Source organism: Taudactylus pleione, unplaced genomic scaffold (genome assembly GCF_031769625.1).
Source record: "Taudactylus pleione unplaced genomic scaffold, aTauple2 ptg000301l, whole genome shotgun sequence".
Lineage (NCBI taxonomy): Eukaryota > Metazoa > Chordata > Amphibia > Anura > Myobatrachidae > Taudactylus > Taudactylus pleione.
Genome location: NW_028284702.1, coordinates 2,614,340 through 2,627,533, shown reverse-complemented (window position 1 = coordinate 2,627,533; position 13,194 = coordinate 2,614,340). Strand labels below are relative to the sequence as shown.

The 13,194-nt window shown below is 45.9% G+C and overlaps 1 protein-coding gene and 1 pseudogene across 3 annotated transcripts in view; one reads left to right on the top strand and one right to left on the bottom strand.

Annotated features, from left to right (window-relative positions):
- LOC148511642 (ETS homologous factor-like) overlaps positions 1–13,194 on the bottom strand; it is a 42,399-nt gene that overhangs the window by 19,021 nt on the left and 10,184 nt on the right. For all 3 annotated transcript variants that reach the window (XM_088482960.1, XM_088482958.1, XM_088482959.1), the window contains exon 4: positions 10,581–10,667. In XM_088482960.1, coding sequence (XP_088339086.1) covers positions 10,581–10,667 — 87 coding nt within the window. The remainder of the gene's footprint in view (positions 1–10,580; positions 10,668–13,194) is intronic.
- Positions 1,474–2,384, top strand: LOC148511643 (uncharacterized; annotated as a pseudogene).

The following is a 13,194-nucleotide window of genomic DNA, read 5'->3' as shown; positions in this document are numbered from 1 at the left end:
TTCAGGGTTTACAGAGGGTTTCCGCCTTCCAGTTTCGGGAGCAGTAAGTTCAGGATGTCCCAGGAATCTCCGTTCTGCCCACGATTTGCCACAAATAGTCAGGGCCAAGGTGATGAAGGAGGTCAGTCTAGGCCGCATGATTGGGCCCTTTGACTTATCTCCGGTCACGGGCCTGATTCTTTCTCCTGTAGGAGTGGTTCCCAAGAAAGCCCCAGGTAGTTACCGGCTTATACAACATCTGTCCCACCCCCCAGGAACGTCGGTCAACGATGCCATTGCCGAGGTCGATAGTTCCGTGCATTACCAATCGTTTGACGCGGCTCTCGGGCTGGTTTGCGCTTCAGGCACGGGCTCGCTTTTAGCCAAAGTGGATATCGAATCCGCATTCAGGCTGTTACCCTTGCATCCGGATTCTTTCCGTTACATGGGTTTCAGGTTGGCAGACGGGTATTATTTGGATAAATGTCTCCCGATGGGTTGCTCAGCATCATGTGCTTTCTTTGAGCGGTTTAGTTCCTTCCTCCATTGGTGCGTTACCACGGGATCCGGCGAGGTGGGTCTGGCTCACTACTTAGATGATTTTTTATGTGTGGGTCCTTCCAATTCTGATCGTTGCGAACGCCTCCTTTTTTCGCTACAAGCGCTCTTCACGGAATTTGGAGTCCCAATCGCGCATGACAAGACGGAAGGTCCTTCCACTTGTTTAATCTTCTTAGGTATTGAGATCGATACTATTGCTGGGTGTTGTCGCCTGCCTCAGGACAAAATTTGTCGTTTGCAGGACGCCATACTTCTTGCGCTAGCATCAGGGAAGGTCACTCTCAGACAGGGTCAATCTTTGCTTGGTTTGCTGAACTTTGCTTGCAAGGTTATCCCTATGGGGAGAGTCTTCTGTCGCAAGCTGCAGCGTGCTTTAGGAACTTTGCGTTTACCTCATCATTTCCTGCGTTTGTCCGCGGAGCACAAACTAGATCTCGCAGTTTGGGACGTTTTTCTGTCAGATTTCAATGGGGTGCGTATTTGGCCGTCAGTTCCGCAAACAAACCGTGGCCTGCAGCTCTTCACAGACGCTGTGGGTTCCTCTGGTTTTGGGGCCTTCTTGGATGGGTCTTGGTGCTTCGCCACATGGCCAGAGGAGTGGGTAAGGTTGGGGCTGACCTCAAACTTGCTTCTCCTTGAACTCTTCCCCATCAGTGTATCACTTGAACTCTGGGGTTGGCGCTTGTGCGACCAGTCAATGGTGTTCTGGTGTGATAATTTAGGGGTTGTACAGGCCATCAACAACCAAAGATCCTCGTGCCTCCCGGTGCTGCGACTTCTGGCTTACCTGGTGCTGCGCGCATTGCAAATGAATATTAGCTTTACCGCTAGGCACGTCCCTGGGGTTGACAATGCTATTGCTGACGCGCTGTCTAGGCAAGATTGGGTGAGGTTCAGGGCATTGGCTCCCTCAGCAGCTTTAAGAGGTGAATCATGTCCATATCATTGTTGGCAGATTATCAAGCCGGCATGGAGGATCTCGCACTTCGGTCCGTGGCCCCTCGGACCTTGACTGCGTATCAGGCCTCGTGGCACCAATGGGAATGCTCTTACAGAGTCGGAAATCAGCAGGTACTTCCAAGCGTGCACTCATGATAGAATTTGTGTGGAGTCTGTTTGGTGAAGGCAGGTCGCGGGCTTATGTAGCCCAGAGGCTGGCCGGCATTTCCTTCTTTTTGCAACTGGCGGGAAGTAGGGATGTCACTAAGGGTTTTTTGATTCAAAAGGCTCTTAGAGGCTGGTCGCGCGCAAGCCCGGCGCCGGTTGATCGTCGGCGCCCCATTGGTCCGGAGCTATTATTACGGTTAATTGAGTGTTTGCCAGTTATATGTTCGTCCCCTTTTGAAGCGTTGCTTTTCCGGCTCGCTTTTGCGATGGCCTTCCATGGGGCTTTTCGCATCAGCGAGTTGGTTGCACGGTCTCGTTCCGCCCCTCCCCCGCTGCTGCGATCTCACATTGTCCTTCGTGGCTCCGTGCTTTGCCGTATTCAACGATCTAAGACTGATCAGCTGGGTAGGGGTCGTTGGGTGTCCCTGCAATCCTCTCCGATGGAGGGAATTTGTCCGGTGCACCTTGCGTCCCAATATATCAGTTACCGCCCCGCACTTGAAGGGGCTTGGCTCATGCATTTAGTTGGTTCCCCTCTAACTAAATTTCAGTTTCGGTCGGTTTTTTATCGTTGCATACGGCACGTCGGGCTTTCCAAATCGGAGTTTGGTACTCATACCTTTCGGATTGGTGCAGCGACTTTTGCAGCTTCTTCAGGTTCCTCTCCACAGGAGATCCAGGCCCTGGGGCGGTGGAAGTCCGACGCATTCAGAAGATATGTCCGTGTGGAGTCTTGATGTACTTTGTTTCAGGCTTGAGTGCTTCGGCCAACTCGTCACCTTTTAGGTGGGGGTCTCGGGGGATTTTGCCCTGTTTTTGCCCTGCATTGGACACTGATTGGTTATCTACATTATAAAATTATTGAATATGATACTCGAAAAAAAAAAAATATATATAAATAAATAAAAATAAATAAATAAATAAAAGATCCAGCAGGTTTTTTGTAGGTTTTACCTCGGGTCAAGCCTTCCTTCCCCCTCTTCCCACCCCACCCACCATCTCCCTCTGCAATATTTTAGTCACAGTATCTCATGTATTTTTCTGTGTATTGCAGGTGGCATCCAGGATTGTAAGCCCATTTGGTTTGTCGGTCATTCTTATATGTTTTGGGCGGGGCAGTCCCGCTTTGCAACAGATGCTTCTGTTTTCCCTCGTTGGGATAGAGTGAGGTGGTTAGGCCACAGAGGTATGCGTTGGGGATCGTTATTGCCCTGTCTCCAGACGGCAGCTGAGAATTTCGGTTCTCCTATAATCTTGGTGATTCACCTGGGCGGGAATGATTTGTGCCAGCAGACGTCTCTCGAGTTGCGGCACAATATTATCCGAGATTTGGGTGTGTTGCTCAGTATGTGGCCTGATTGTGTGATTGTATGGTCCGACATTATTGCCAGGCTTTCCTGGAGGTGCAGGTATAGTGTGGTGGGGCTGGACAAGGCCAGAAAGAGAGTGAATAGATGGGTGTCCGAGAGAGTTTTGCAAATGGGAGGTTTGGTGGTGCGTCACCCTCTAATTAGGGTACAAGATGCCCATCTTTTACGTAGGGATGGGGTTCACCTCACGGAGGAGGGGCTATTTTTATTTCTTGAAGGTATAGGTTTAGTGTTAGGAGGTTTAGTTTGTTAGGTAGTATGGTAGCGTACATGTTTCATTAGGGAACATGTGTGGCGAGAAAGAACGGCAGTCTATATAAAGCGTCCACCTTGCTGCAGTAATTGGCGGTGCGCCCCCCTTCAATGCACTGGTTAGGCTGATTTTACCCTACTGGGGTCAGCGGCACCTCTCGTCGGAGTGGGCTAATAATAGTGCATTGGGATGGGGGCTGGATACCGTCCAACTTGCCAGAGAGGGATATCAGCCCTTGCAAGTTATTCTCCACACTTTTCCATGCCTGGCATAGCATGAAGGAGCCATCACTATAAGGATGTCACATAAGTGCCCGTGAAAGCAATGCTGGACAGTGCTGACCTGGCACAAGGTATAAATACTGTGACCAAGAAAAAGGTAGGTAAATGGGCACTTGTACAACAGCATAAGCCAATATCACTAGTAATAATCTAGCTTCTAACATTTTGAAATTAAAAATAGGGACAAATTAGACCACACCCTTTAACCACCAAAGCCACGTACATTTTTTTGGTAGGCCATATTCTAGTCCCAAAGGAATATGCCCATTTTATTGAGCTGAAATCAGGACTGTATATCTGGATTATTGGGAAGTATACAAAAATAACCGAAGTTCGGATAGATCTGAGGGCATATAAACACCTAGGCAGGGATACGTGGAGTTAATAAATTAGGTAGGAAGGTTAGCTTTATGATTGACAGGTTGACACTGTGTTCGGATTGGTGAGTGCTGATTTAAGGGGTGTGGTTAGTAGGAGTGTGGGTAGGTCTGAAGAGTTAATCTGCCTCTTTTGAAATTGATCTCCCGCCCTCCCTCCCCGATTTTCCTTTTGTGTCTTGTGTCGGCTTTATTTGCAATGGCGAGAAAGAACGGCAGTCTATATAAAGCGTCCACCTTGCTGCAGTAATTGGCGGTGCGCCCCCCTTCAATGCACTGGTTAGGCTGATTTTACCCTACTGGGGTCAGCGGCACCTCTCGTCGGAGTGGGCTAATAATAGTGCATTGGGATGGGGGCTGGATACCGTCTCACTTGCCAGAGAGGGATATCAGCCCTTGCAAGTTGTTATATATCACTCTGACACTTGAATTGGGATAGTGGCCCTTTTCAATGAGTGCATTACATCCTTGCTTAAGTCAAGTGGGGCGTCAGATGACTTGCCGTTCTTTCTTATTCCACCATACTATGTTGTAAAATAAATAAAGCTGACCATTTGTTTTTATCGCATATACTTTGTCTGTCTCTTTATTTTAGTTAAGTTGTAATAACATGTTTATGGTTGCACACATTATCTGCCGATAGGTAGTTTATAACATGATTATGGGAGAGGATGTAGTTAGAGCACCCAATAATAAGATGTTTATGACTGCTTACTATCCCGAGGAAAGTTACTGTGTGGCTGCTGGTATGGACCAGGGAGAGTCAGTGAATAACCACACAGCCACTTACATATTATATTCTGTGCATTGCTTAATATATTAATTGTAACATGTAAAAATACACAGCCATGTCCAGTCACATAGAGCGTGTCAGATGCATGAACTTTGTTTCCAAGGTACTTTTGACACCATAATCTTACAGTGCAAATTGATAGGAGTATAAAGTCACTACTCCATGCTATTGGAGATGCTGCATTTCCCACTATCTAACCCCCAGTCTGTGATTGGCCACTAGACTTCTTACAAATGTACATGATCTAATCAGGATATAATTAAAATGGGAGATGGATGATTGTCTTACTTAAGTACTCTCCCAAAACGTCTGGGAGGCTCCTGAATCTCAAATGTCTCTCACGGAAGAGTGTGCAGGTTTCCATGGGGCCACTCGCATTCGCCCACTAACGGAGTTTCAGCATTGTGGCTACAATAATGCAATCACTGTCATGCCCTCCATGCACCACCCACTTTTCTACGCCACACCACACCCCTTTAGATAGCCAACCTGGCTGCCCCTTCTTGGAGAGAGCAGCTAGAAAGATGGCAAGTATGCTCAATGTATTTCTTCCTGGTAATATACTTTATAAATAAACTAGCTCAACTACCCGGCATTGCCTGGGTTTAAATCTTCAAGTTATTACGTTTTATTATGTGATGTTGTCCAAATCCATCCAGTGGAAGGCCCAGAACAGGCTCCCTGGGTCAAAGTTCTGCCCAGTGTACCAACGGGAGGTCCGACCGGGACCCCAACCACTCCATTAGGCATCCCAGACCAATTGCCACCCCTCTGTGAAGTTTGATCCAAATCCATCCAGTAGAAGGCCCAGAACAGGCTCCTGGGTCAAAGTTCTGTCCAGCGTACATCAACGGGGATGCAGTCAGGAAGCCGACGGTCAAAATGCTGACCGCCGGCTTCCCGACCGTCTAATCCCGACAGGGGACTAATGACAGGCATCGAAATACCGACGCCTATCGTTATTCCTACGCCAGGAGCCGACGCCCAGCATACCGAACGAAGATAAGCCGGGCGCGGACAGCCACAGGGGGGGGATGGTTAGGTTTTAGGGCTCCCGTGAGGACTTAGGGTTATTCTGGGGGAAGGGGGGTTAGGGTTAGGCTCCCCCCAAGAGTGTTAGGTTTAGGCTGCGGGGAAGGGGGGATTAGGGGTAGGCACTTGGGGGGAGGTTGGGTTAGGCACCCCTGAGTGAGGGTTAGGGTTAGGGGGGGAAGAGGGTTAGTAAAAACAAATAATCTTACATGCGTCCGGTGGTATTTCATACAGATCCCATCAATGGGAGGTGCGACTGGGACCCTAACCCCTCTAAAACCTGGCCAGGATCCAATTGGACCACCTCGCATTGGTTTCATCCCAATCGATGAAGGGGTGTCTCAATGCATAACCGGAGAGACACACACAAACAAACAGACCGAAAAAAATGTATATATATGATTTGTCGCTCTGTCGCGTTGTCACTATGTGGTCTAATACCTTATACTTTATTTATTTATACTAAATAACTATTAATTGCCAGTTTTACCTTGAGAGCTGTGGAAGATATTCGAAAACAAACAAACTTCTTCTTTTATATATATATATAGTAGTTTAATCAGGGCTGTTTTAACAGCATTGTAGGCCCTGGGCAAAGCAATGCACTGGGGCCCCTACCCACCCATGCACGGGAATACAAAAGTAAACGGTCAATAAAATTAACCTTTCGATTTATTGGTACTTTAAAAAAAAAAAATCAACGTTTATACATAAAAACATTATGTAAAGCAAGGATTACGGATTCCACATCCCTCTTCGCTTTTCCAGCTTGCAGTGCAGCTCCTGCTCTTCACTGCAGCTCTGATTAAAGTATGGTGGCCTCCTAAGAGAGGGGGGCCCAGGGGATTGTGCCACCTTTGCCTCCACCCCTAAATGTGGCTCTGTGGTTGCAGACTGGGAGGCAGGTAAAGAATGTTGTCTGGCCACTCTGACTGTGTGTACTTTACAATCAGAGCGGTCAGGGAGCATCTTTCTCTGCCTGTCCATAAACTGGCTGCCCTATTTGTGGAGTGAGATGCCTCTGTCAAAGGCCCCTAGAATTGTGGGCCCCTGGGCGGCTGTCCAGTGTGCCTATACGTTAAGATGGCCCTGAGTTTAATATCTGACCTCCATTCCACATCGAATGCCAAGTCCTCACTTAACAAAACTCTGGTGCTCAGGTATTGCAATACATGCAGTAAAGTGGTTTATTTCCTATTTATTAGGAATTTGTGTGAATATCAGGATCAATCTCTAACCTCCTAGATATTACCTGTCGGTCCCTCTAAGGGCTATATTTACTAAAGTGAGAGTTTTTAGAAGTGTAGATGTTGCCCATAGCACAGTGGCGTAAGTTCATCCCAGACGCCCGGAGGTAAGTTATAATTTGGTGCCCCCCCCCCCATCACATCCGCCGACACTGTAATGTAGCAATTTGCATGCTGACAGGCTATACTGTAGATAGACAAAGGCAGCAGCTGATGGTCTGATACTAGTGTATTGTAGCTTCTCAGGTGCCGGGAAGGAGTGCCGTGTATTGGGTACACTCCGGGTACATAGTTACAGCCCTAAGTGGGGTGAATATGTTGTGGACAATGGAGTAGGTGCCCTTTCAGAGCTGGAGCCCGGCGGCAGGCGCCTCCATTGTCTCCCATAGTTCTGCCCCTGCCATAGCAACCAATCAAAGTTTAGATATCTTCCAGGAGGTGCTAGTTAAATGATAAGTAGAATCTGATAGGTTGCTATGGGCAACATCTCCACTTCTAAAAACTCTAATTTTAGTAAATTTTCCCCCTCATGACTCTGATGCTGTTGTACTACGGTTACTCATAAAGGAAATACAAGGAGCCAGAAAATCAGCTTCTGTCTGTAGGTATGCAGATGATACTGTGAACATGAATACACATAGCTTAAACTTTCCTGACCTCAGAAATGTAACTCAACCTGGTTTCTCTCAGACGGAACAACGAATAACTAAAAGCAAACTGTTTTCGAACAATGATAAAACATCCATGTTATTTTGGACAAAGACGAAACTTGCAAAGTGTTTTAAATCTAATCTACTGATTAGAGCAAAGTCCAGCAAACTTATCTGATATCAGTGTCCAAATATAACTACTTGTGTTTGTAGCTTGATACTAACCTTTAATTTGGTTTGCATATAGAAACCCTGACGTTCAAAGTGTATTCTAGACTGGGCTTGCGCTACACAAACAAATCCGGGAAGGACATCGCGCCACAGATGCTAGAGCCAAGACCACAGTATGGGGGTGCCGTTTGTGGGATAGCCCCTTAATCACCTTAACGAGCTTAGTACACTTTATAACTCATCTGCTATTTTGCTGTGTAACTACAAAACATCCCATTATAACATAACATAATATAAGATGTAAGATAGCTCTCCCTGCAGCCTAGATAAGCAGCTCACTATGGGCTCTATTTATTAACATTATTTTTACTAAAATAAAGTGAAAAAGGGTGTTTTCACACCCTTTTCACATTATTTTAGTTTCACCTGTAGTTACTATAGGGCAATTGGAGTAAAATTAGTAAATTCTACTCCAACCCCTAGTATCACTTATTTTTAGTAAAGCAGATCGCATTTCCCATAATTGTAATGGGAAATGTGATCCGACCATAGTTACTAAAAATACATTGTAAAAAAATACCGGGGGAAGCCCTGTGATAATAACGCCACCTGGAGGTGGCGTTATCCAGGGTCTCCCCCGGTTACCGGGCTCCCACTCTGCTCTAACGGGGAGAGCAGAGGCGGGAGCCGGTACCAGTAATCAGCTGTGTGGTCTAAACAGACCGCAAGCTGATTGCTGTAAAAAAAAGAAAAAAAAATTGAAACATTTTTTTTTTACTTACCTGACTCCAGGGACCGGTGATCGGGCGTCCGGTGATGGCTCCTCTCCGGTCAGCTGGTCTCCCATAGTGCCCTGCTGCCCGGTCATCAGGTGATCGGGCCCCAGTGCAGTATGGGAGATCACCTGATCGGGAAGCCCGGAGAAGATCACCGGAGGCCAGGAGGATGCAGGTAAGCGTAATGAAGGGAGGGGGGGTCACGGGTGGGGAGGGGGGGTCGCGGGGGTCCATGATCGCGGGGGGCGGGGCTTAGCGTCGGTGGGGATTAGCAGCGACGGTGGGTCAGCGCATGCGCGGGCTCTTAGTCGCAGTATTTTTTCTGAAAATACCGCGACTAGAGTGCGGATGGGATCCGCAGGGACAGAGCTTTATCGCAAGCTCTGTCCCTGCAAGGGATTTATAGTAAATCCCTGTGATATTGCCTGAATTCGCAATGCGAATTCACTCGGTAATATCACACTACAATCCGCATTCAATATGCGGATTGTAGTAAATAGAGCCCTATGGCCCTGTGTCCTTGAAATATCTTATAGACAAGGGGGGGACGGGTGGGACGGGGGAGATGTACTAAGCCTTGAAAAGAGATAAAGTGGAGAGAGATAAAGAACCAACCAATCAGCTCCTAACTGTCACTTTACAGGCTGTGCTGAAAAATGACAGTTAGGAGCTGATTGGTTGGTACTTTATCTCCATCCACTTTATCTCTCTCCAAGGCTTAGAACATTTATCCTAAGTTTCCCTATTAACTGCACCTTATCCCTGCAGCTAAAGTGCCTTATCACCTACATGTACCTGCAGAAACCTGCTAATACTTAAATAATGGTCCCTAAATTAATTCCGAAATCCATACACTCTGGTTTATACTGCCTGTATTTGGGTACATCCTACCTCTGTTACCTAAATCTGCCTGAGGTTTCCCAAAACTTTTGTCATTTAGTTCCTTAGACATTTCTGTATCTGTGTTGTCTATAACTGTATTTCATGCATCCAGGACATATGTAACAAAGAGAGATGACTCAATATATTTCTTCCTGGTAAAATAGATTTAAATAAATAATAGCAGCAGCTTGTCACACGGTGGCCCTGCCCTGCACTTAGTCACACAAGTGGACATGTCACCGCTTACCACAAGTTCAGCTCATCTCCTGAAATACTACTTGCTGGGGACTCTAGAATAACAACAATAGTATGCTGTGGCCTGTCGGTGCTTAATATTTGTGCTGTTAGTATGCACGTAATTTATCAATCATATGAGGGATGAGAGGGGAAGGGGAGGTAACAAGAGCAACCCCAATTCGTTTTAAAAGTTGTCTCCAATGATTGTGACCGTAGTCAAATATATGTTAAAAACAAGAGCGACCGTTTAGTTGTGGAAAAATGGCTACTTGTTAAATAGTCACTTCCCATCATTCATTGCTTTGAGAAAATACCATGCGCCTGATTCATTACGGATCGCTATTGCAACAGCGTACGCAGTTGGCTGATTGTGTCGTACTGCGCATACATCGCAGTGCGCGAAGGCACCACTGCGATCACACAGATCACGAAGAGCCACCGCAAAGTGTTTGACAGGCAGTGAGCGTTTGAGTACTTACTGCGTGCGATGAGGTTAGCAATTTCTAAGTAAGGGCAGGGCTGCTGTAATTCTGCGCAAGGGGGCGATGTTACCGATGTATACGCAGCACTGCATGATATTACGGATGCAAGATAGCGCTAGTGGGCGGCAGTGGGCGTCTCTATGCTGGCTGTGCTACGGCGTTGCGATTGGATTAATTGCCATATTTCCGCAGCAGACCTGTGTGCGATTATGGAGCTGCGATCGCAATAGCGATCCTTACTGAATCAGGCCCCATGTCAGTAATGCATATGCACAGACCACCAATGGTTAAACAGAAGAATAAATAGGCTACACATAAGTGAATATAGATCAGTAATCTCATTTCCAAACATAACCTGAATGTAATGTGTTTCTCTACTCACCACAAACTGGAGTCTGAGACTCTGTCTTCTCCTGTAAAACCTGTTGATCCAAATTCCTTCTGTGTGTTGTCACTGTGGCCACCAGGTCTGTGAGGACGTGAAACATTAATGGTGAACAGGGAGGTATGGAGCCATGAATTGTTTATGTATATTGTTATGTGCCAACGGCTCTTCTCATTTCTTTCATTTTCGTGGGAATCGGTTTAACCCTGTTATAGCTGGTTAACTTTATATTTTCATCATCAGACAAAAACAAATTGGATTCATATTGCAGTAATCTGGTTAAGCAGATATTTTCCTCTTTATATCGATCCATTGGAAATTTAGATGATATGCGTTTTGGTAACATTTACACATTTGTAACATCTGATGCTTAAAGTGATTCTGTATGTGTGTAGTTTATTAACGTTTACTTACTTCAATACCAAATTTACTTACTTCACTTAAGTTTAAGGACTGTACCTGGGCTTAAATCACAGCCTGTGTCTTAAATTATGTCGGGCAATCTCAAAGGCACACGCAGATATATGGGACATAAAAATGCTATCTGTATTGAATATCAATCACTAGAATGTTCTCTGTATTGTATATCTATCGCTAGAATGTTCTGTGCATTGTCTAGAGGTAATTAGAATACTCTGTGGCACCATATTTTCTGCGTACAGAATCGCAGATGTAGGTAGATAAACGCCCAGAAAATGGTCACGACACACCCAAATTTTTGTTGCCAATCCCTGTTGCCTTCCACAAAACGTGAACTGTCCATCAATCACTGGAGAATAAATCCTCACTACAACCGTAATTGCATTTGATCGCAATTCAATTGGCGCATGTGCGCTTTGTGGCTAAGACACATGTGCAGTCCACCAATAATCGCTCAATATCGAAATAGAGTTCACATCTGAATCAGGCCCCCTGGTCACTAGAATGCTCTCTGAATTATATATTGGTCACTAAAATGTCTCTGTATTGTATATACTGTAAGTCACTTGAATAGTCTCTGCTTTGAATACTACTCCGATGGGGCTGGTAGGGGTTCTATTTGATTATATAGGTCCTTTTGTTATATTTCATAATACCAGCATACCCATCCTAGACCATATATATATATATATATATATATATATATATATTGTAGGGGTGTGCACCTAGGGATGTGCACCGGCCACTTTTCGTGTTTTGGATCTGGATCTTTCTTCGTGTTTTGGATCTGGAATGGTTTTGCCAAAACCTCCCTTCCGTGTTTTGGGTTCTGGGTTTTGTGTTTTGGATCTGTATTTTTTGGAAAAAGGAATACAAACAGCTAAAATCACAGAATTTGTGGGTTTTTCTGCTCCTATGCTATTATTAACCTCAATAACCTTAATTTACACTCATTTCCAGTCTATTCTGAACACCTCACACCTCACAATATTGTTTTTAGTCCAAAAGGTTGCACCAAGGTAGCTCGATGACTATGCTAAGCGTCACGAGTGGGCGGCACAAACACGTGGCCCATCTAGGAGTGACACTGCAGTGGCAGACAGGATGGCAGTTTGAAAAACTAGGCCCCAAACAGTACATACTGCAAAGAAAAAAAAGAGGTGCAAGATGGAATTGTCTTTGGGCCCTCCCACCCACCCTTATGTTGTATAAACAGGACATGCACACTTTAACAAACCAATCATTTCAGCGCCAGGGTCTGTCACACAACTGTTGCTGAAATGATTGGTTCGTTTTGGGCCCCCACAAAACAAGCTGGCAATTAATCTGTCCCTGCACAAACTGGCTCTACTGAGGCAAGATGTTGTCCTCATCTTCCTCATCCACCGATTCCTCACCCTCTTCAGTGTTGTGTACATCCTCATCCTCACAGAGTATTAATTCGTCCCCATGGGAATCCACCACCACAGGTCCCTCTGTACTTTCTCGAGGCTGGTCTCCCTGGAAGAATTGATAATTCATTTTGATGAACATCATCTTCTCCATCATTTTGTGGAAGCAACCTCCTGCAACTTTCACTGACAATGTTCCCAGCTGCACTAAACACTCTTTCAGAGTAAACACTGGAGGGGGGGCAACTCAGGTAAAATAGAGCCAGTTTGTACAGGGGCCTCCAAATTGCCTCTTTTTCCTGCCAGTACAGGTACGGACTTTCTAACATGCCTACTTGGATGCTGTCACCGATGTAATCCTCCACCATTCTGTCAATGGTGACAGTATCATATGCAGTGACAGTAGACATGTCAGAAATTGTTGCCAGGTCCTTCAGTCCGGACCAGATGTCCAAACTTGGTCCTGCCTGCCCTGCATCACCGCCAGTGGGTTGCTTAGGATACCTAAGTTGTTTCCTGGCAGCCCCAGTTGCGGGAGAAAATGAAGAAGGAGCTGTTGACGTGTCACGTTCCACTTCAGCTGACAGTGTTTTCACCAGCAGGTCTTTGCACCTCTACAGGCTTGTGTCAGCCGGAAAGAGAGACACCACGTAGGCTTTAAATCTAGGATCGAGAATGGTGGTCAAAATGTAGTAGTATGATTTCAACAGATTGACCACCCTCGAATCCTGGCAAAGTGAATGAAGTGCTTCATCCACAAGTCTCACATGCCGAGCGGAATCGCTCTGTCTTAGCTCCTC